General features: G+C 40.1%; 1 protein-coding gene across 2 annotated transcripts in view; it reads right to left on the reverse strand.

The window, feature by feature from the left end:
• Mcf2l2 (MCF.2 cell line derived transforming sequence-like 2) overlaps positions 1-21,596 on the reverse strand; it is a 245,956-nt gene that overhangs the window by 113,683 nt on the left and 110,677 nt on the right. For both annotated transcript variants that reach the window (XM_046466888.2, XM_058586213.1), the window contains 2 exons: positions 7,940-8,131; positions 4,592-4,783 (listed from right to left, as the gene is read on the reverse strand). In XM_046466888.2, coding sequence (XP_046322844.1) covers positions 4,592-4,783; positions 7,940-8,131 — 384 coding nt within the window. The remainder of the gene's footprint in view (positions 1-4,591; positions 4,784-7,939; positions 8,132-21,596) is intronic.

Genomic DNA, 21,596 nt, shown 5'->3' on the forward strand with positions numbered 1-21,596 from the left:
CAGCAATAACAACAAAGTCATTGTTCCCCAATGGACAAAACTCACTCTATGACAGAAAATATTTAAATCCAAGCCAAAGTAAGAAAAGAGCAATGTCTTAGTCTGTTTTCATCTGCTGTTAACAGAATACACAAGACTGGGTTAATTTATATATATATATATGAGATTTGTTATAATAGTGGCTACCCCTTTGTGTAGTTGTCCTTCTGGCATTCTAAATTCTCAAGAAAAGTCACATCTAAATGATTAAGATGTCAATTGCTAGCAATCTTTCTTCAGATTTACAGAACCCAGAACATCAGATAACATCAGAATGGGTAGCACCCCTCTTTATTCCTTTCTTTTTTTCTTTTTTGGTATTGGAGATTGAACCCAGGAGGGCTTAACCACTGAGCCATGTCCCCAGCCCCTTTTTAAATATTTTATTAGTGACAGAGTTTCACTGAATTGCTAAGTGTCTCGCTAAGTTGCTGAGGCTAGCTTTGAACATGTGATCCTCCTGCCTCAGCCTCCTAAGCTGCTGGGATTATAGGTGTGCTCCACTATGCCTGGCAAACTCCACCCACTTTTAAATGAATTTTTTTTCTTTAGTTGTAGATGGACACAATGACTTTATTTTTATTTATTTATTTTTATGTGGTGCTGAGGATGGAGTCTCACATATGCTAGGCTCTACCACTCACTGAGCCACAACCCCAGCCCCAGCAACCCCTCCTTATTCTTTATTTCTGTGCATCTACTAACACAAGACATATACATTGCTGTGAGGCCTATCTCTCAGAAAAGTAGTGTTCATCTATAGAATTATATGAACTAGTCCCAGGAGGTTGAGGTCAATTGCAATGCTCTGGCCAGAAAGGAAAGAAAGAAAAAGAAAAAGACATACACCCTGGATGACAAAGACCCTGCACACCATATTGTCTTTCTGTCCACTGACCCCTGTACCTTTTTAAAAAATCCCTTTGGCCAATGGAAAGTACTAACAGAAAATCAAAGAGAAGGACAGAGATGAATACTTGTGTTAGTTGTTTTCTCTTTACCATAACAAAATGCCTGAGATAAAAGCCCTTTCACATGCCTGAGTTCCCCAAATGATCTTTTTTGGCGGGGGGACACTAGCCCCCATCTTCTCAGGATGCCAGTGCATGAATAAATACTATTTCCTTTCTAGGATTTATCGTTTCTTGAGTACTGGGCTTTCAAGTGGTGAGCAGATGGACTAGGGTCTGGTAACATTATTTTTACAGTTCTGGAGGCAAAGATGTCCTAGATCATTGTGCTAGAATCTGTGTCACAACATGGTAGAGGGCATCGTAAGAAGAGAAAGCATGCATGTGAGAGCGAGAGAGGAAGGGTGGAGGCTGGACATATGCCTTTCTCAGGGACTCACTACTGCAGTAACTAACCCACTCCCTCCACAACAGCACTAATCCATTCATTAGGACAGTACTCCATGCCCCAATGACCTCTTTATAACTCCACCTCTTAGTGTATTACTATTAAACTTCAACATGAATTTTGGAGGGTCCATCAAACCATAGCAACAGGCTTTGGGGTATTTTGGTCCATTGTACATACAGGATTTATTAGTAGTAGTTCTTTTTCAATCCTTCCATTCACTCATGTTTCTACCTATTACTCAGAAGTGGTTTATTAGGTTTTATTCATTTTATGGCAGGTGATGTGGTGGTGGAAGGGATTTGCTGAAGGTGATCAGAACTCAGCTGCAACTGTAAATCTCCATGGTTGATTTGCTGCACCCGTGTTTTTGGTTACTAAAGGTGGAGCTTGGTTGAAACTGTTCTGCCTTAGGAATTTGACCTGGGGCTAATAGCAGTATAGCAGGTCAGTCACCAGATGGGCCTCTCCTTGTCCCTGTTCAGGGAAGTAGGAGGATCCCTGTGCTGGGGGAAAGTCCCATCCCATCTGGAGATCATATCTGAGGACACAAACTCAGTGAGGTCAGGGAGAGGACATCACGAAGGTAAAGTGAATGTCAAGCTGCCCCCACTACTCTCTGCCCATGCTGCCCCTCTGCCTGACGACTATTGGGCAGGATGGATGAGGCAAAGGCCCTGCCCTTAAAGAGTTCCCATTGTAATACATGAGACAGACATTCAAAATAAACAGCCAGAATACAATGTAATGTGCGTCATATAAGAACAAAGGTTCTTAACATATGGGCCTGAGTGCATGGATAGATTTTAGGGTATTCCCTAAAATTACTTATAAAAGTCATATATGTTGTATATTCTCTGTTGATCTATAACAATGCCTTTCTTTGCTCTGTACCCCAAGAAGCTGACCTCTTTGGACTTTGTCAGATGAGCTTATGGATTTTTCAATTGGCTTTGGCCAATGGAGAGCACTAACAGAAAATCAAAGAGAAGAACAGAGATAAATATTTGTGTTGGTCATTTTCTCTGTTACTGTAACAAAATGCCTGAGATAATTAATTTAAGAAGAGGAAAGATTATTTTGTCTCACAACTTCAGAGGTTTCCTTCCATTTTTTTGTTGGCCTCATTTCTTTTTGGCTTGTGGCAAGGTGGGGAGCACATGGCAGAGCAAGTTGCTCACCTCATGGTGTCTGGAAAGCAAAGAGAGAAGACAACACAACCCCAGTGATCGAGGACTTTCTACTTGGAGCCACCTGGTAAAGGGTCCCATAATCTTCCAAAAATGCAAAGCTGAGCAGTGAGCCTTTAACATATGGGCCTTTGGACAACACTCCAGATCCAAACTAGAGCACTGTTGCTCTGGCAGGGACTGTGTCCCTCCACGGAAGGCCACATTTCTACTGGCTGCCCTTTCTCATAGTCACAGCTGTAGCTCTTCCTGAGTTCCCCTTGAGGTAGGATGGGGAAAAAAAATAGGTAAAAAGGAGACATAAAGGAAGGAAAATAAAATAAAATTTTAGAGTTCTACACACTTTTCTAGTACTTTCACTCTCTAAACAGTCTTTTTCAGGCTGGTTACTCCTAAATTCCTGGGAAATCTGTAAATGTATCAAAACACTGTTAACTAACCCCACCTAAATAAATAGAGATATGACATTTTAAGACACCTACAACTTAGGGGACTTTCTAGCACTATCTATTGATCAGAAAATGAAGACCATATCAGCCTAAGGATCTACAGGTTGACCAGACCACCATGACCCATCTTGAGATCACCAGACTGATATCATCCCTACATACCCTTCCATACCTACAGCTCACCAGGTTTCCTTTAAAAGAAAGGCCAGGAACTCCCAAACCATATCTCTCACTCATGGGATAGCCCACATTCTCTCTTAAATGTGTATTCCTTGCTTTATCCCCAAAGGTGTCTGTCTCTCTTTTGAGACTGCCAATTCTCATTTAAATGTGTATCTATCTACTTTCCTAAATTAATCACTGTCTATGCCTCTGATTGGTGCATACTGAAATTCTTTCCATCACAAAAACCACAGACCCCACTGGTCTTTCTCTCTGGGAACTCCTCAGAACCTTCTTTATGATATCCTGGCACTTCAGACTTAGGAGTGGTTACTGCTTCCTGTGTCTTGCTAGCTCCAGAGCCCTTCACCAGCCCTGTAGTACCCCTAAAACCTGTCCATATCTTTACAAACGAAGCCAACATCAAACTACTTTTAGTCACTTTTGAGTGAGCAGGACCTGAAAATATGTGAATCAGATTCTGGAGAGGGCCCATTACTCAAAAGAGGTAGAGGAGCCCCTCAAGCAGAGATACACACAAGGTACTATGGATCTGAGGAAGGTGTCATATATAACCCTGATGGCTTTCTCAAAATGGAAACCCAGTGATGTTATTCCCCTGCTTTAGTTCTTCCAAGGCTTCCCACTATTCTCCGAAAAAAGATGAAACTCTTTAACAAGGCTCACAGTGTCTTACCCCATCTGTCTGTCTTTAACCTCAGGCCAAATATCCTTCCCTTGCTCTCTAGACTCACCTTGACCTTGGGTTCTGCACTTGTGCAGGTTCCCAACAGCCTTGTTCCTTTCAACTGGAGACTCCCCATCTTCTCATTTTCCAGACCTTGGCTCAAGTGACTCTCCCCAAAAGACTTCTCTGACACCAGTCCATGTCGAGTTCCTCTGTCACATGCCCAATAGGGACCCTGAATCCCTCTATCAGAGCACTTACCTTGTAACATTTTTATGTCAATATTTTATTAATGTCTCACTAAACTGTAAGTTCAGTGTCCATATGAAGAGTGGAAACCTGTCTATTTCTGCTCATCACTGTGTCCCTAGCATTCAGCATGGAGCAGGATACAACAAAGATGCTCATAAGTATGTGAAAAGAAATGAATAACTAAAGGTGAAACTTGAGTCAGACCTTGAAGGTGTTTGCCAAGACATTTAGGTCAGGAGTCTGAGAGGTCACCTAAGGGTTTAGGGCCTCACTAAGTTGCCGAGGCTGACTTTGAACTCATGGTCCTCCTGCCTCAGCTTCCCAAGCTGATGGGATTACAGGCATGTGCCAGCACGCCTGGGTCTTGCAAGAACTTTATAGGCAACAGACAAAAATTCCTCCTCCCTCATTCCTTTCTAAACCAAAGGATCAAAATAACTCAGAAACATTACCTTTATGTCAACAGTGAGTATCAACTCAAACTTGTTGTAAAACTCCTTGGGGTTGAGCAACCGGTACTCCTTGGCAGTGCCCAGGAATGCTTCAATGTCATTCAAGGCAATGTCGACCCCCTCTCGAGACTGGCACTTGTCTACAGCTTGGGAAGCCAAGAGGTAGATTCCTGCTTCACACCACTGACTGACCTTTTGGAAAGAAAAACAATGCTCTGTGCAGTTAACCTGACCTCAACTCAGAGCCACCACCACCCCAGGGGCAGAAGTTCTGAGCTCCTGAAGGGTCCACAAATATTCTGGGACAATAGGAAATTTTCATGGGCTGACATAAAACTTAGGCGTCAAACCTCTCTGTTCATAAAACTATGAGGTGGACAAGCCCAAGCTGATTCCACAGGGTCCACTTCTCAGAGAAGTCATTCAATCAATAAAATGAATCGTATAAACATTCTTCCTGTTTCCACTGACAACTGTTGCTATATCTCTTGGAGATGAAAGGTCAGTATTTGTAAGTCACAAGTCAGCCATAAGAGAAAAGCAATCAATGGCTTTTCAGACTCACCTGCCAGCAAGTCACCGTCTTGCATCCAAATAAGTTATAAGAACCTGGGGTGATTAATAAAGCATTAGACTTGGCCCACAGATAGCTTCCTGGGGAGGGAATGTCCTTTAACAAAAGCACCACTTTCCTCTTTGTATTCCCAAATGATCCACAATTCCATTTATTGGTATTTGTCTTTACTACAGAAGCATCCCAAAATGCAAATCTTTGTAACCCATTAACAGTAATACTCAAATTTTTTGGATGCAGGATGAAATCAGATGAGGGATGAATTCTAATATTTCAACTTTGGGAGAGAACAGAGGGTACTGGGATGTTGTTCTACCACTGAGCTACATCCCCAGTCCTTTCTATCATTTAAAAAAATTTTTTTTGAGACAGGGTCTCCCTAAATTGTCCAGGCTGGTCTTAAACTCACAATCCTCCAGCCTCAGCCTCCAAATTGCTGGGATTACAGGCCTGCACCGTCACACCTAGCTAACAATTCAATTTTTTATTTGTTCTTTCGAACTCCACTGAGATACCTGGATAGAAAGACAGGGGGCCTGAATATGTGAAAAAAAAAAAAAAAGCTTCTAGGGCAAAACATCTGTTTTTACATTTATCATATGAACTGAAGAGCAAGGTAAATTGCTACAACAAGAAAAATGATCAAAAAGGAATACTCCAAGCATGATGGTGCACACCTGTAATCCCAGTGGCTCAGGAGGCTGAGGTAAGAGGATCGCAAGTTCAAAGCCAGCCTCAGCAATTTAGCAAGGCCCTATGCAACTTAGTGAGATCCTGTCTCTAAATAAAATAATAAAAAAGGATTAGTGATGTGGTTCAGTGGCTAAGGGCCCCTAGGTTCAAAACAAGCAAGCAAACAAAAAACCACTCCAAATGGTTATTTCTAAGTGGGAAAATCATAGGCAACTTAAATGTGTATCTTTATTATTTTTCTAAATTATTTACACTGACTTCTGGAGCCTGACAATGACAAAAAAAAAAGACAAATAAAAGACATTTTAAAATGAATAATTCCCAATGTGTGAGGATGGGAGGGGGGGTTTGTGCATCATGATGAACATTTCCCTTCCTCCATCCCCCATTTTTGGATTTTCAAAATAACATGACATTGTGAAACTGTGAAAACTTTTTCTTTATACATCATGCCTAGATCTGCAGAAAATGTTAAACTGGAATCTGCAAAGTCACAATGGAGGTTGGAAAAGAGCAGCTGATCCTGCAGCGGGCTCAGCACACAGGACAGGCTGCGCACCAGCCCCTTCTGAGCCACTTGTTTCTGGAACAACTGTATTTCATTGACATTAAAATCCCTTTGGCAATGGGATGATGTAAACAGGCTGAGTGGATGCCCCGAGCCATGGGACAGAAGCAGCTGCTAGAATGCAGTGTGCTGACTCATAGCCACTGGCCACAGGCGGCCAGGGAACAGCTGACAGGGAAGGCTCCAGAAGTCAGTGTTAGTGCTGACTAGGAACTTACCCTAGAGGTCGTCTCTGAAGGACACCAGTGTCCGCACATCCTCGCCTATGAGGACCTGCACACACAGCCTTGCTGGCTCGCTTAAGAAGCCAGGGTTTGGAATCTGGCAGTCCTGGCTTCAAATTTGGCTTCCCCTTATTTATGACATGGGTGATCTTAGCAGTCATTCATCCCAGGGCTCTTCAGAGTTGTCCCTGGTACCATGTGAACCATTAGCACCAAAATCACTTGGCACTTGACTAAATGACTAATCCCTGGGCTTTATTCCTCACCTGCTGAATCTGAGCCTTTGAGGTAACCCATCAGGGACTCTGCAATTATAACCAGCTCATTAGGTGATTCTTTTTTTTATTTTTTTTTAAAGATAGAGTGAGAGAGGGAGGGAGAGAGAGAGAGAATTTTTAATATTTATTTTCTAGTTTTTGGTGGACACAACATCTTTGTCTGTGGTGCTGAGGATCGAACCCGGGCCGCACGCATGCCAGGCGAGCGCGCTACCGCTTGAGCCACATCCCCAGCCCCTCATTAGGTGATTCTTGGGTACCAAGTTTTGAGATCCATTGATTCATTGTGCTGTTACTTTTTGCCTTTGGACAAAGAAGCCATTAATATGTTTCTCACTGGCTGTCTTAGGGATTAAATATATGACATAATTATGCTCTATAGGAACAAAGTAGGTGCTCAGTAAATGGTAAGGGGGTATAATGGTCCTTATTACTGAAGCTTCTCCAAAAGCATTCACAATCCTTGGCCTCTGCATGAGGAGGACACTTTGAAAATACGGTGCTTGATTCTTTGTATAACTGCAAGGAAATCAAGAAATGTCCCCAGAAGGCCATGACAAAACATACTCTTCAAAATCTGCTTCCATGGACTTTAGTTAATTTTAATGGTGTGGAGAGATGGCTAGGACACTTTATATATCCTATACCTCTATGACCTAGAGTCTGCAGTTTTTAATGGCTCTTGAGCACTTTTTCACATAAAATTCTGGATACTCTCAGTGATCATGTGAGGCGGGGAGGACAAGTATGATTAAAACCACTTTATAGTTGGGCATCGTGGTGCATGCCTGCAAACCCAGCTGCTTGGGAGGCTGAGACAGGAGGATCACGAGTTCAAAGCCAGCCTCAGCAAAAGTGAGGCACTAAGCAACTCAGTGAGACCCTGTCTCTAAATTAAATACAAACTAGGGCTGGGGATGTGGCTCAGTGGTTAAGTGCCCTTGAGTTCAATCCCTGGTAACTGCTTGACAGAAAATCCTGCAGATACTTTCACAGCTTTGTTTTGCTCACCTTGTCCAGCTGTCTATGCAACTCCAAGGACTTTCCCAAAGTGTCATGTTTTTTCTTGTTTTCATTGATGAAGTCATCACAGAGGTGCCTGAGCTCCACACACTGGGGCCTAATGGAGTCCACTGAGTAATGGTGGTCTTGGATGAGCTGGTCTCCAGCCAGTGCAAGCAGCTGGGCCTTCTCCAGGGACTCCTGCAAAACAATACCCACAGCTGAGCATGAGAGGCTTGGTGCCAGAGCCAGAGCATCGTGAGGCTGGTAAGTGCCTGACACTGTGTGCTCTGAACTTGGAGGAGGCTATGCAGGTGCAGCTGATTCAGGGCTTTCTCAGGAGAAAGTTGTCACTCATTCAAACATTTGTAGAGTTCTGGGTGGCACACTGAGGCTACAGTGTTAACAAGACAGGAATTTTCAGCTTAATGGAGAATTGAGATAGTACCTAAATGCTTATAATTAAATGAATATTACTATGACAAACTCTAGGGCAGAAAAGCATTGCATATTATTGCACATATACTAAGAGACTTTTAACTAAAAGTGAAAGGAAGATAGATGCTTGGCCCTGAGGATAGTGGTAGTGAACTGAAACTGAAACTAGTGTGGGCACCTCTATGGAAGTCATGGCACTTACAAACATGCCTGTCTAAACCCCTTCCTGAGGTTTCTGTCTGCCCTTACCCGTCTGCTCAGCAATTGCATTTCCTCCTTATGTGTGTGTGTGTGTGTGTGTTCCTATCAGTCAGTCTTATCCCTGACAAGAATGACTCACTGGGGGCTGTAGCTCAGTGGTAGAGTATGTGCCTAGCATGCATGTGGTCGGGGTTTCATGCCCAGCACTACAAAAAAAAAAAAAAAGAAAAATCCATATCAGTATTCCTAAATGGTTTGTGCAAACAATATGGTTTATGCTGAATACTTGTTTTCTTTCTGGGAGTCTGGAACTTCAGTACCTGCCAGGCTATGTATGTGACCAGTTCCCAGTAAAAACTCTGGGCAATGAGCCAATGAGCCTCCACTGAGCATCTCTGATAGACATTTCATGTGTTGTCACAACTCATTGATGGGGGAATGAAGTGTGTCCTGTATAACAATGGGGAAAAGCCTCAGAAGTTTGCCCCTGGTCTTCTCTGGACTTCACGCCATGTACTTTTTCCTCTTCCTGATTTGGCTGAGTATCTTTTTACTCTAATAGGTTGTAATTCTGAATATAACTATATGGTGAGTCCTATTAGTCCTCCTTACAATCTTTGTATCATGCAATTTTTGGAACCCTTGACATACAAGCTAGGACCTGAGTAAGGGACAAGCCACGCAGTCTTTGGTCTTGAGACAGGGATGTATTTGGCAGGTTAGAGAAGCAGGAAGGAGATGGGTGTGGTTGGAGCAGAGAGAACAGGTAGAAAAGGAGTGGAAGAGGTGATCAGAGAAGGAAGAGAGGGTAGGACTGGGGAGGGCCTTGCTGCCATTGTAAACACTTTGGCTTTTACTCATTATGACATGGGGAGCCTCTGAAGAGGGAGATGTCACTCATATTTTATAAATGATTACTCTAGCTGTACTCTCAAGATGGCAGATCAAAAGGGATAGAAGGGAGACCAGTCAGGGGGCTACTGAAGAAATTCAGGCAAGAGATGGGGCTTAACAAGGTAGGGAACCAATCTAGCTCCTGCTTCATGGCCTTCTTCTGGAATGTTCTTCCCTGGGTCATTTAGGTCTAAGCTCTGAGTTACCTGCTCATATCACCCAACCATCACTTGGCCCTCTCTCTAACTTCATTTATCTGAAAGCTATCTTTTTTGTTTTCTGTAATGATTATTCCCTTCCTTGCTCACTACCACCAAAATGTAAGTAGTGTGAGAACACTTAGTAGGCATCCAATAAATATCTGATCAACAAAATTAATGCATGAGCCAGCCGATGCAGGGGTCTACTTGGAGGGATTGTGAGAATCGGCATTGACCTTTGAGTCCACAGACGACTGCCACATTTACAAAGGTCTTCAGGAGCAGAGCCCCAAAGCACTCTTGCTGACCACGTTGAGCATCAGGGCTAACCACATTGGCCCTCATTTTGTTTTTTTATGGTAATACAAAGAATCATTTTAACTCCAGGTGAGGTCACTTGCCCCTCTTAACTTGCACTAGTTTATGATTTTGACAGTTTCAAAGCCTCTGTCCTCCCACCCTTACATATTCTCCAAGCCTTGCAGTGCCCACATACTTCTGAACACTTTTTCTGATCCTGCCTCCACTACCTCCTTGTTACTACTGTCTGTTCAGGTCTTTATGCTTTCTCACAGGGACAGCTGGTCACCTAGATTTCCTTCATTTTGGTTGATTGGATTGAGGGATGCCCAGAAAACTGGCAAAACAGGCTTTTGTGTGTCTTTGTGGGTGTTTCCAGAGAAGACTGGTGTGTGGTTCAGTGAACTAAGTGGGGAAAACCTGCTCTATACATGGGTGGCATTATCCAATAGGCTAGGAAAAAGTGGATGGCATGAAAAAGTGGAAGAAGGAGGAAACTTGCACACCCAGGCACAATCGACCCTTCTTGAGCAGGTGTGTTTTTGTTGCTGCTATCTCCCATGGACATCAGACTCAGATGTCAGAGGCCTTAGGGGACTCTGAGGTTTTGAGCCTTGGACCAGGACTGCATCACTGGCTTCTCTCTCTTGTTCTGAGGCTTCCAACTTCTTGAACTGAGTAGCTATATTAACAACTAGCATGCAGACAGTTATTATATGACTATTCAGTCTCTGATCATGTAAGCCAATTGTTATGATTTGGATCTTTAATGTTCCCTGAAAAGCTCATGTTCTGAGAGCATGGTCCTCCAAACAGCAAGATTCAGAGGTGGGACTTTCAGGCAATGATTAAATCATGAGGGCTGAAACCTCATCAGCAGATTAATCCCCTTGATGGATTAATTATTTGAATGGACTGGGTGGTAACTGTAGTCAGGTAGGGCATAGCTGGAGGAAGTAGGTCACTGGGGGCATGGCCTTGAACTATATCTGTCCCTGGCTCCTTTCTCTGTCTCTGCTTCTCAATTGCCATGAACTGGGTAGTCTTCTTCTGCCACCCCTTTCTACCATGTTATGCTTCTCAGGCCAGAACAATGAAATTGGTCAACCTCTGGAACTCTGAGACCAAAGTAAACTTTCTCTCCTCTAAGTTGCCTTGGCAGCCATTTTGATCACAATGACAAAAAGCAGACTAACACACCAATCTGATAAAATCTCTTATAATTACATATATTCTATTGGTTATGTTGCTCTGGAGAATACTAATACATTTTTCTTTAAATCATTCAGACTGGCAGAGCAGCAATACCAACACAATGCCTTAGCATGTCTATGTCATTCCCAAGCTTCAAGTCTTTACAGGTTCCTCAAGATCTTCAGGAGCAAGTTCGAACTCTAGAGAATGCACACGCTTTTCATGATCTAGCTAATAGCTTGGTGTGCCTCTTACCAACTCTGCTCTACATCCCTCAGCTTTGTTCTCTGCTGTAGCTGTAATTATGACCCATTTGCCCTTCTCCCAATATTCAGGTAGCTCCAGGCTTCTGTGGTTTCTCCATCTGTTCTCTGGGCCTCAAAAACCCCATCCTTTCCTCCTCACACTCTTCCTGACTCCTTACTGCTCCTATATCTCTTTGGAGATAGCTCTATCTATATCACCTTTCCAGGAAATTTCTCTGATTCCTCTATTTTATGTCCTTTCTCTGTGTTTCCCCAAAACCCTATGCTTCTCTTGACCAGAGCTTATCTTTCACTGTATTGAGATCACTTAACTATTGACTGCACTGTGCCAGCTCTTATGCAACTTAAAATAGGACATGGGACATAAAAGGTGCTTAAATGACTGTTGGGCAAAACAAAAAGGAGTGATGATATGGGAATAAAGTGACACAAATCAAGCTGTGACTAGTTTAAAGAACTCAGAGACAAATATTCAGTTTTCTTGTTTTGAGCAAAGGCCCAGATGCAATGGTCTCCAGCCCTGGGAGGAGATTAGAATGCTAATTCCTTGGCAGTGAGTTTTGACCTTTTTGTTCACAGCTCAGAATTTAGAACAGTGCTTGGCCTAGATCAATAAATATTTGCAGGATGAATCAAGAGTGAATGAGAGACCTTTATTAGGACTGTTTAGTCCCTGCAGTACTCGCTGCTTAGTCCCTACAGACTGAACCTAGGGAATGCTCTGTATCATAGAATCTTCCTACTACTCTGTGATAATAACAACAGCTATTGTTTACTGAGCACATATGAATGTTTTACAATGATTATTTGACTCTTCCCAACAAAACTTTCAGTATAGGTACTGTTTTACAAAAGAGAAGTGGAAAAACTGAAGTTGACCCAGGTAGGAAAGAGAAGGGCCAGGCTTCCAATTCAGGCAGCCTGGCCAGAATCTGGCTCTGACCAACAGAGAAAAATGGCCACACTTGTTCTGCCTAGGCTTAGAGACCTCATCTGGTTGCTCAAACTTGTCGGACTTTGGTTAAATATAGAAATATGAAAACTTGGCAGAGAAGTCTCTGTTGACATTTTTTTTTAAAGTTTTCTGGGTTCAGGAAAATTCAAACAAGATACTTCCTAAGGACCTTAGAGCACTCACAGCCTGACCTTCACTTGGCATGCAGTGTCTTACCCTTCAGTCCTGTTCTTAAGATACCCGAGGTGAGGGATGGGGATATGGCTCAGTTGGTGGAGTGCTTGCATCGCATGCACAAACTCCTGGGTTCAATCCTCAGAACCACAACCACCACCAACACCACAAAAAACAACAACAACAAAAAACCATGATGTGGTAGACAAGAGATGTGAATAACAGGTCCAATTGGATCTTTAGGGAAAGTCCATAGAGATAACTAAGAATCTACCCTGATTTAGCCTCTGGATGGCTAGAAGATCACTATTATAGAAATGAATGGATGATAAAAATAACCTCGGAGTACTGACCACCTATTACATTCCAGGCACTCAGTAGATTCTTAACCATACATCTAACTCATTTAGTCTTCACAGATTCTGCAAGGTACAAATTATTACTTGTTTTATAAACAAGGATACTGTGTTCAGAAAGGCTAAGTAGTTTGGCTAGGGTCACAGCTGGTAGTTGTTAGAGCCTAGATTTGAATCCAGCTTTGATGGACTCTCCCACCCATGTTCCTGTCACCTTCTGGTTCACCTGTGCTTGCCAGGCATGCGAGAATGAGGACTGCACAGCTATGATTATCACATCTTTGTGGTGCCCACCGGGAACTTTACAATAAAACCTCCAAATCGCCACTTATTGTTCAGTTTATACAGCTCCCGCTCAAGATAAATAATAAACAAAACCTCCAAGGTGAAAAAGAAATGATGATAAAGGGCTAAAATCTGTTTTTCTGACCACAAGCCTATCTGGCATTTTTCAGATGCTGAAAATTCCCTAAGACCAGATAGCTAAATTGTAACATGTAAATCAGAAATCTTTGTGGTAATAATAGCTGCTTTTCCCCTCAGGACTCAACTACTAAGACAGAGGAAAAATGGCATTGTCTACCATGGAAGGAAATTGTCAGAAAGAGGGTGATGCCACCCTGTCAGGGAATCCCACAGGGATGGGGAGGTGGGACAGATGAAACAAGAAAGGCAGAAAGTTAATGGTACAATATGGAATGACGACCACATGGGAGTCCATTTTATGATTCTATCTGCTTTCCCATATGTTTAAAAATTTCACACTTAGACAAAAAAACCTTAACCGTCAAGCTAGATGACATCTTTAGAAAGTTAATGGCCTGGATCCCATACCTTCTTGGACATAGTAGCTGTGTAGGGAGAGGACAGCCTTCGGGGAGAGGTCAAGGCTGAAATCATGCTAGTTCCACCCACCTTGTCCTGTTTATTCCCTACTGGCCCATCCCCAAAGCCAAAGCTCTTTAGTAAATTCTGCTTTTATAGAATGTAGTCCTTGTGATCATTATTTTTCAGAATCAGGAAGAAGTATTCAATGATTGCTAAACCCTCAAACTAGAAGAGGATAAAGAGTAGTCTTAATTTGCATGCGATGTGAGTCTGGTTAGTGAGTTGGTTCAGAGGTTACCCCATGAGGATATTGGTAACAACCCAGAACCAGTTTTTGGCTGTGCTGACAGGGAAGTTGACCCTTTGGTGCTGAGAAGAGGATGAATCCCAACCAGATGTTGGTGAATTCTGGCCAAAAACTGTAATGGAGACTTAAAGACTATTTTTGCTAAAAGCATTGACTATGCACTGAAGCTGCAGATGCCTGCAAATGCCCAGCAGGTAACTAAAAGCAGCTTACAAGTTTGGCATCTCTACCTCAATTTTGTATGTCTCTTTTGATCTGAGTCATTCCCTCCCGCAGTCACCTTGGACTCCAGAAACAAGTGTGATGGATAAACACCTTGGGGTGAGTTGTAGCTCCTGCTCCCCACCGCCCCTCCCCATCACAACAACTTTCCCATAGATATTAACAAGGCTCTGCCTGGCTGTCCCTGAGAAAACGACCAACCAGACCACAGTTTGACCAAGGCTGCTTGGCTATCCATACTTATAGCCCCATTTTGCTATATTATCTGGGAGCTCATGTCAGTTCCCGTGAAAACAGAGCCGAGGATGCTTGATCCCTCTTGTCTTCCCAATATAACTGTATTGAGTAAATTCCTTTCCTGTCTTTCACCATTACTTTTTCCATTTTGCTTCTGGGGTGAGTGTCTGAACCTGTAATTTTTTTGTGAGTGCACTGGAATTATACATAATGGTGGAATTTATTGTGAAATATTTATACATGCACACAATAACACAATGCAACAATTGATATATACCATAATGCCACAGCATTTCCCCTTTCCCTCCCTTCATTCCTTTATTCTAGTGGTCTTTCTTTGATTTTCCATGAGATCTCACCACCCTCACCACCTTTCTTTTTCTTGTTCCTGTCTAGTTCCACATATGAGAGAAAAATGTAAAACTCTTGACTTTCTGAGTTTGGCTTATTTCACTTAACATAATATTCCTAAGTTCCATTAATTTTCTTCTTTACAGCTGAATAAAACTCGTTTGTGTGTGTATATCACATTTTCTTTTATCCAGTCATTCACTGGTTGCTGGTTCCATAGTAAGTTGTGCTGCTACAAATGTGGTATGCATATATAGCTATAGTATGATGACTTTAATTCTTTAGGGTAGATACTGAGGAGTGGTATAGCTGGGTCATACGGTGATTCCATTCCTAGTATTCCTCTATACTGATTTTCATAGTGATTGTACTAATTTACAATCCCATCAATAGTGTAAAAGGGTTCCTTTCCCCTACATCCTCACCAGCATTTATTATTGTTTGTATTTTTGATGGCTGCCATTGTAAATGGAGTGAGATGAAATCTTAATGTAGTTTTAATTTGCATTTCCCTAATTGCTAAAAATGTTGAACTTTTTTCATATATTTGTTGCCAATGAGAAGTGTCTGTTCAATTCATTTGCCCATTAATTGATTGGGCTATTTGTTTTGTTGTTGATTTTTTTGAGTTCTTTATATATTCTGAATATTAATCCTGTGTAGGAAAGTACTTAGCAAAGATTTTTTTCCCATTCTGTAGATTCTCTCTCTACATTCCTTTGCTGTGCAGAAGCTTTTTAATTTTATGCCATCCCACTTATTAATTTTGGTGTTGTTTCCTAAGCTTTGGTGTTGTTTCTAAGTGTTAGAAGTCCTATTGAGAAAGTTGTTACCTGTGCCTATTTATTGGAGTGTAGATCCTATATTTTCTTCTAGGAATTTCATAATTTCTGGTTTGACTCCTAGATCTTTGATCCATTTTGAGTTGACTTTTGTGCAGGGTAAGAGATAAGAATTCAGTCTCACTCTTTTGCATATGGATAACTAGTCTCCCCACTCCCCACACCATTTTTTAAAAAGGCTGTCTTTTTATGTTTTTGGCACCTTTGTCAAGGATTAGATGACTGGGATCTGTGTGAGTCTGTGTTATGGTTTGGAAATGAGGTGTCTTCCAAAAGCACTTCTTAGTACAGGTATATTCAGAAGTGAACTGATCAGATTGTGAGAACTGTAACCTATCAATGCATCCTAGTTCGAATGGTCTAACTGTGAGGTAACTGTAGGCAAGTGGAGGGGAGTCACTGGGGGCATGCCCTGGAAGTATACATCTTCCCTATGGCTCCTTCCCCACTCTCTCTATTTCTGCTTCCTGAACCTGCTTTGAGCTGAGTGGCTTTCCTCCTCTGGACCTTTCCCCTATGATGTGCTGCTTTATCTTGAACCCAGAGCAATGGAGTCAGACATATATGAACTGAGACCTCATAAGCCCCAAATAAACTTTCCTCCTCTAAGTTGTTTGCATTAGATAATTTGGGGACAGCAATGCAAAAGTTAAGTAAAACAGTTTGTCTCCGTGTCTCTATTTTGTTCCTTTGCTCTATATGTCTGTTTTTATGTCAGTACCGTGATGTTTTTGTTAATATAGCTCTGTAATTTAGTTTGAAGTCAGATTTTGGAATACCTCCAGCATTTCTTTTTTTGGCTTAGAACTACTTTAGCTATTCTGGGTTTTTTCATTCTTCCAAATGAATTATAGGACTGTTTTTTTTCTAGTCCTGTGAAGAATACCATTGATATTTTGACAGGGTTTGCATTGAATCTGTATATTACTTTCAGTAATAAGGCAATTGAAACAATATTAATTCTACCTATCTATGCCCATGGGAGGTCATGCCATCTCCTTGTGTCATGTCTTCTTTAATTTCTTCCTCTAGTATTCTGAAGTTTTCATTGTAGAGGTCTTTCATCTCCTCCTTAGATTTATTCCTAGTTTTTGGTTTTCTTTTTTGAGGCTATTATGAATAGAATTATTTTCTTGATTTCTTTCCCAAAAGATTCATTATTGGCATAGGAAAGCTATTGATTTTTGTATGTTGGTTGTGTAAACTGCTACTTTTGTTGAATTTGTTTATTCGCTCTAGCAGTCTTCTGGTGAAGCTTCTTGGATCTCGTAAGTATAGTATCATATCATCTGCAAACAGTGACAATTTGACATCCTCCTTTCATTTTCTTGCCTAATTGCTCTGGCTAGAATTTCTAGTACTATATTGAATAGGAGTAGTGAGAATCCTTGTCTTGTTCTGGATTTTCAAGGATGCTTTTGGTTTTTCCCCATTCATAGTGATATTGGCTTTGGGTTTGTTGTATTATACCCTTATGATATTGAGGTAAGTTACATCTTAACCCACGTTTCTCTAGTGTTTATGTCATGGATGGGTGTTGAATTTTGTCAAAGACTTTTTCTGCATCTATTGAGATGACTGTGTGATGAATGACATTTACTGATTTGCATAAGTTAAACCATCCTTGCAATCCTGAAATAAAAACAAATTGATTATAATATATATAATCTTTTAAATATGTTGTTGAATATTATTTGCTAATATTTTATTAAGGATTTCTGTATATAAATTCATCAGGGATATTGGTATGTAAATTTTTTCCCCTTGATGTGTCCTTTCTGGTTTTGGTATCAGTGTGATACTGGCTTCAGAGAACAAAATTGAAAGTGTTTCAATTTATTTCATGGAATAATTTGAGAAGCATTTGGCATTAGTTCTGCTTCAAGGTCTGGTAGAACTCACCTGAGAAGCTATCTCGTCCTGGGCTTTTCTTTCTTGGAAGGCTTTTTTTATGACTGCTTCTGTCTATTATTACTTACTGATCTGTTTAAGTTTTCTGTGACCTCTTGATTTAATTTTGGCAGGTCATATGTGTCTAGAAATATATCCATTTCTTTCAGGTTTACCAATTAATTGGAGTATATCTTTTCAAAATAGTCCCTAATAATTCTCTAGATTTCTGTGATGTCTGTGGTAATTTTACCTTTTTCAACTCTAATTTTATTAATTAGGGTCTTCTCTCATTTTCTTTTGGTTAGTTTGGCTAAAGGTTTATCAATCTCTTTACCTTATCAAACAACCAACTCTGTTTCCTTTGTATTTTTTTATTCTCTGTTTCATTGATTTCAGCTCTGATCTTAATTATTTCCTTCCTTTTGCTGGTTTTGGAATTGGTTTGTTCTTTTTCAAGGGCCTTGGGGTGCATCACTAGGTTTTTATTGGGATCTTTCTGATTTTCTTATGAAGACACATTATAATTAGAACAGCTAACATATAAAACAAAGGTAGAATTTTAAAAGCATATGGAGCCCACAAATGAGCAGGAGTAGCTATGCTTATAGCCAACAAAGCAGAATTTAAGCCAAAAATAATCAGAAAAGACAAAGAAGTTCACTTCATACTGGCAAAGGGAATAATCCAAGAAGAAGATATAAAGATAGTAAATATTTATGCCCCAAACATTGGTGCACCTAATTACATAAAACAGATACTACTAAATTTAAAGACCCATTTATACCCCAGTACAATAATACTGGATGATTTCAACACTCCTCTCTTACCATTAGATAGTTATCAGACATAAACTCAGTCAAGACTTTTTAGACTAAAAGAAATTATAAGTCAAATAGGTTTAATAGATATCTATAGAATATTTTATTTGGATAAAATAATAGCTATAAAATAATCCTGCTTGTTAGTGGGCTCCATATGCTTTTAAAATTCCACCTTTGTTCTGTATGTTAGCTGTTCTAATTATAATGTGTCATGGGAGGTTCTTTTTTTATCTTTTTGATCTACTTGGGTTTCTAAATGATTCCTATATCTTAACGTCCATCTCATTCTCAAGATTTGGAAAACTCAGTATAATTTCCCTGAAGAGTTTATCCATGTCATTAGTCTGCATCTCTCAATCTCACTTGATTTTCATCCTTTCACTTTCAGCCTGTAAATGTCTTTGCTTATAAGGTGCATCTTTTGCAAATAGTATATAGTTGTTTTCAATTCATCTGTAAGCCTATGTCTTTTAATTGGAGTGTTGAGACCATTTACATTTAATGTTATTATAAAGAGATGTAATTCTTGCCATTTTGATTTATTTCTAATGTTTAATTGGGTCCTGTTTCTCATTTGCTTAGCTACTCTTCAGAGATTTGGTCACTTGTAAGCGATGGATTTTGTTTTTCATTTCTTCTGTGTGTAGTAGCCAACAAAGCAGTGTCAGCTTAGTAGCCATGAATTCCTTTAGTTTTTGTTTATCTCAGAAGGTTTTTATTTCTTCTTCTTCCAGTCTGAAGGATAGCTTTGCTGGACTACAATCATGTTTGACAGTTATTATTTTTTAGGGCTTGGAACACACAATTCTAACCCTTCCTGGATTTTAGAATTTCTGCTGAGAAATCAGAAGTAATTCTGATTGCCTTACCTCTAAATGTGACCTGATATTCATCTCATGGGGCTTTTAAAATTCTACTCTTGTTCTGTATGTTAGCTTTTCTAATTATAATTTGTCATGGGGAGATTCTTTTTTTGATCTTTTTGATCCAAATGTGTTTCTAAATTATTCCTGGATCTTAATGTCCATCTCATTCTCAAGATTTAGGAGACTTTCTATTATAATTTTCCTGAAGAGTTTATCCATGCCATTAGTATACATCTCTCAATCCTCCTTGATTTCAATGATTCTTTAAATTTGGTCTCTTAAAATTGTTCCAGAGTTCTTATAAATTCTGGCCATGGTTACTTTTTTTTTCTTTAATAATGTCTGAATGTTCAAGGCCAGCACTTTGTCTTCCAGTTATAAGATTCTGTCTTCAGCATAGGATACTCTATTAGAGAGACTTTCAACTCAACATTTTGTTTTATTTATTGTCTTTCATTTCCAAGATGTTTTTGTAGTTCTTTTTCAATATCTTTATTTCCTCATTGAATTTCTCATTCATATCCTGTACTGACTTCCTTAATTCATTCAATTATTTTTCTGTATTCTCTTGGAATTCATTGATCATTTTTAAAATCATTCTTTTGAATTCTTTATCTGGTATTTCACCCACTTCAATATCTTTGGAGTCCCTTGCTTGTGAGTTGTAAACTTTAGAAGGTGATATGTTACCTTGTTTTTTCATATTTCTTGTATTCCTGTGTTGGATTTTATTCACCTGTTGGGAGGGATTTCTCTTCCACTCTTATGTGTTGGCTTTTTAAGGTCACAGCATTTTCTTGACAAAGTGTTCTGGGATATCAAATTGTAGTGAATTTTTCAATTTATTTCTAAGTGAGTTTTAGTATAGTTTCCCTGCTCAAACTTTGCATGTGGAGCAAAATTAGTGTATTTTGACATAGTGTATATTGTGTCAGAGCTTGAGGATCTCACTTTCCTGGTAGGTCTCAAAAGAATGGGGTCCTTCTTGTAGATCTGGTTATTGTGTTGTGTATAACAGGGTATGTGGGTTCAACCTCTGTGATAGCTCTTCTTAACAATTCTGTATATTGTAAAGAGGCATGGGAGAGATCTAGATTGAGACCCCATCATCGGTGTGGTATCCAAAGTCATTGTGTTAATTGTCTTTGTTTTTGCTGTAGGAGTGGGTCCATGAGTGGGTCCTGAGGAGTCCCCTCTCACCATTCCTTCTTGGGGACTGGTTATTAGTTTGTGGTTTTTGTCTCTTCTATTTTTTGTATTAAAGTATCATTGATGTTTGAGCATGGTTGGTTTGCATGTAGAGCAAAGTGTGCTATTTCTTAACAGCCAAGTCTCTAACCTGTGAACTCATAGTGTCACATTAGATTCTCAGCACCTCACAGAAAAGAAACAAACAACAACAATAGTAATGAACAATATATAGTATTAAAATAAATACACAGTGCCTAATGTAACATTTGCAGGACTAATAACCACAAAAACAGGAATATTCAAGAGCAAGAAGAATAAATAGCTGTGAACTAGATTTGGCATTAAGTTAAACAGCAGGTGTCAACTACATAATCCACAGTACTGATAACCACAACAACATGAAGGGTGAGGGTAGGAGTTATAGAAATCAAATAAAAAAATACAGTTCATTAAGAGAAAAGGAAATGTGATAGAAAGGTAAAAGAAACTTTAGAATGTTCAAAACGAGAACAGAGAGAAAGCAGAAGAGATGTAGCAAGTGATGGCTATAAAGAAGGAGAAAATAAAATAAGTACAGAGAAAGAGATAGAATAAGAGAATATGGCTATGAGAGGGAGAATAAAGCAGAGAAAGAGGGAAAAATCAGATTTTAAAAAGAAAAAACCCCACAAACCCTAATGCTTAAAAGACAAGAGAGAAAAAAAAAGGAAACAAAAATTGCTAATGAGGGGGCTGGGATTGTGGCTCAGTAGTAGAGCGGTTGCCTAGCATGTGTGAGGCACTGGGTTTGATTCTCAGCACGGCATATAAATAAATGAATAAAATAAATGTCCATCAACAATTTAAAAAATGCTAATGAGAAAAAAGGTTTGTGGATATATATATCAAACCAATCACCACAGTGAGAACACACATGCAAAGAAAAAAAAGGGGAAAGAAATTGGAAAAAAATGAAAAAATCATCTCCACTGAAGTGGTCAAAACTGTCAACAAAGATAGATGTTCCATGCCCAACTGTCCTTTCTGTTTCTCCTTGGACTATGTACTGCTTAGAGCAAGTGCTGGGTTGTTAAATCCTTCCTTTTTTTGTGCTGCTCACCCAGCTGCCAGCTAGAGTGGCCTGAAACTGA

The sequence above is a fragment of the Marmota monax genome, unplaced genomic scaffold (assembly GCF_021218885.2).
Source record: "Marmota monax isolate L192 unplaced genomic scaffold, Marmota_monax_Labrador192_F-V1.1 WCK01_AAM20220418_F8-fsc00074, whole genome shotgun sequence".
Lineage (NCBI taxonomy): Eukaryota > Metazoa > Chordata > Mammalia > Rodentia > Sciuridae > Marmota > Marmota monax.